The sequence below is a fragment of the Petaurus breviceps genome, unplaced genomic scaffold (genome assembly GCF_028583685.1).
Source record: "Petaurus breviceps papuanus isolate PSGF00001 unplaced genomic scaffold, PetGlider_PUasm1.0 90654, whole genome shotgun sequence".
Taxonomy (NCBI): Eukaryota; Metazoa; Chordata; class Mammalia; order Diprotodontia; family Petauridae; genus Petaurus; species Petaurus breviceps.
This window is the reverse complement of record NW_027187301.1, coordinates 4,232,706-4,235,384: the sequence shown is the minus strand read 5'-3', so window position 1 is coordinate 4,235,384 and position 2,679 is coordinate 4,232,706. Positions and strand designations below refer to the sequence as shown.

Below are 2,679 nucleotides of genomic sequence, written 5' to 3'. Positions count from 1 at the left end.
CTCCCATATTGTAGCAATAATGTTTTTGTGCAAACTAAGTTTGAATTCAACTTTTGGGGTTCCGATAGCCGATAGCCTGCTCAAGTTTGTTTAAAAGACATTCTATAATAAGAAGAAACCGAATGTTGTATTATAATTATAATGACCAAACTTGGCCCAGGAGAAGAGTTAAGAAAATAAATCTTCTTTCATTGCAAAAGTAGGGGGTTGGGGGGCATGGGTGTGGTTCGTCTACTCTCGGGTTGGTTTTGCAGATTGCTCCCCCCACCCTTTCTTTTTAAATCTTTGTTACATGGGATAGCTTGCTGAATGGAGGGGGGTGCGATATCTTCAGAAACTGAGGTGATGTAAAAACAAAAGGCGTCAATTTTCAAATGTGGGGGGAGGGTGTAGAAGGGGGATCTCATTTGAGAATAAGTTCCCGACCCAGTGCTGCAGGGCTAAGCCGGGCGGGCTGAGTTGCTGAACTCGCCCCGCCCCGCACTTAGCTGGCTGAGAGTCAGCTCAGGCGGGGCCAGAGGAGGGAAAAGTAGGGGAGGGGGGAAAGCAGAGGAGAAAGGGAGGGGAGGAAATCGGACGAGGCTAGTTGGCTGGGGAGGCTGGCCGGCTGGCCGGCAGGGAGGGAGGAAGGGGAGGGAAGGGGAGGAGAGAGCCGAAGAGAGCCCGAAGTAGAAAAGGAAAAAAGAGTGTGCTGGCGCGCGAGGGAGCTGCGGGATAGAGCTGGTCCTGCAGCTACAGAAGTTGAATCCCGGGGTGCAGAGTCAGCCCACCCACCTCTACTCCCCGCGGGGTCCTTGCTCAGGGCCAGGCCTGGACTGCTGCAGAAGACTGAGCCGTAATAGCCTGCTGCACTGTAACTTAGCTCGGCTTGCCCCGCCGGTGCTGAAGGGTGGGCGGCGGCGGCTGAGACTGAGTGAGCGGTGCCGTGGCTCGGCTCGTACCCTCCATGCAACAGGGCAGCCTTAGGAAGGGATGGTAGCAGCTGAGCCCGGGCCATTGCAATTACAGCAGCGGCGGTGGCGGCGGCAGCGGTACCCTTCCCCCTCTTCTGCCTTGGTCGGGGCTGCAAGTTTGCGGGGTCCCGTGCGGCGGGAATGAGGTTTCGTCTCCCTGGACTGGTCCTCTGCACTTCGCTTCTGGCAGCCCAGTCCCGACCCCCCAGTCCCAAGAGCAGGCGCAGTTCGGCTCTCCAGCTCCGCTGTTGAGAGCGCGTCTGGGTCTCTCAGCGTGGTCGGCGTCCCCGCACTGGAGCCGTCTCTAGCCTAGTCCAGTTGGGCCCCGGGAGCCGGGCACCCCGGGTCGTCCCCGTCGCGCCCCTCACCATGTCCCGAAGGCTGTGGCCTCCTTCCGCCTGCCTCCTGGTATTCTGCACCCTCCTGCACCAGAGCCCAGGTAAGTCCCAGCTGCAATTTAGGAGTGCAAGCAGAAACTTTGCAGGGCAAAGCTCGGGCCCTAGGACTGTGGGAGCGAGGGTAAGGAATAAGTGGGGTGGGAGAATGAGGTTATGGGACTAAGGGCATCTTCTTGTTGCCTTTAGGTGGGAGGGTAGGGGGGGGAAACGGGTTGAATTGCTTGCCACTTCTGTAGCGCGCGGAACTTGGTGGTTCCAGCCCAGCTGCGCAGCTCAGAGTGGATGTTGTCCCTGGATTTCCTCTCCTCTGGAGGAACCTTCTCTTCCTGCGTAAACAGCGACTTCATCTGTTGACTGAGCCCGTGGTCCGTGCTTGGAGGTGCCTACAGAGGCGGAGGAGGGAAAGTGAGAGAGAGGGAGCTGGGCTTCTCCATACCCTTGGGCACAAAAGAAGTCTCTGTGGCTGGATGTGGGCAGAGCTTTTGGGGAGTGTGCGAGCCATGCGGACGATGTCCTTGGCCAGGGGAAAGCTTATTGCCAGAAGTCTGAGTGTTCCTTGTGAACCGGAGGGCGGAGCCTGTAAACTCTGGCTGGGGTTTGTCTCCCTTGGCAATATTCAAGAATCTTTGAATGTCCGATCTGGAAGGGGCCTGGAGGTAATTCAGCCTAACCCGCTTCATTTTACCGAGGTTCGACTGTCACGGATCAGTTAGATACAGTCACGGAATAGGACCCAGGTCCCAGGTCATGCTCCCCGTGCCCTGCTATCCAGCCTTATGTTCGAGAGAAGCCCCAGGTTTAAAGTAGCCACCCTCTAACTGTCTGCATACACTTCTTATCTGTAATATTCCCTATCATGGGCACTACTCGCAGGGAATCCAGAGAAACACCGGTTTAGTCTGACTTTGGAAGGGGTGTGTGGTGTGGTGTGGTGTGTGTGTGTGTGTGTGTGTGTGTGTGTGTGTGTGTGTGTTTGGTGATTTCGCTGTGATTTGTTTGGTGCCAGGAACTCCAGAAGACTGCTACCATAGCAGATATACAGCTAATTGGTCTGCCCCTTACAGTCTTAGAAAGTTCTGCTTAAGGGCGGTGAGAATTTCAGTGACTTGTTCTGGGTCAGAGAAGAGGCTTGAACCCAGACCCTGCTGTTTCTCTTTCCACTACCCCCAAATGCTCCCATGAGAGTTTTAGGGTTCCGGCATTATGACCTTCTAGCTTGGGGGAAGTGTTTGTATTTTTTTTTATAATTGAGGCCCCAGAATAAAGAACTTTTAGCGTCATTAAACTGATGGGTAAATCAACTTTTGCAATGAGGTGTTCTTCCTCCC

General features: G+C 54.9%; 1 protein-coding gene across 1 annotated transcript in view; it reads left to right on the top strand.

Annotated features, from left to right (window-relative positions):
- The first annotated feature begins 516 nt into the window (after positions 1 to 516).
- The window catches only part of ITGB5 (integrin subunit beta 5), a 205,288-nt gene continuing 203,125 nt past the window's right edge, over positions 517 to 2,679 (top strand). Inside the window, exon 1 of the mRNA XM_069064969.1 lies at positions 517 to 1,392. Within this exon, the coding sequence (XP_068921070.1) occupies positions 1,323 to 1,392 (70 nt within the window). The 5' untranslated portion in view covers positions 517 to 1,322. The remainder of the gene's footprint in view (positions 1,393 to 2,679) is intronic.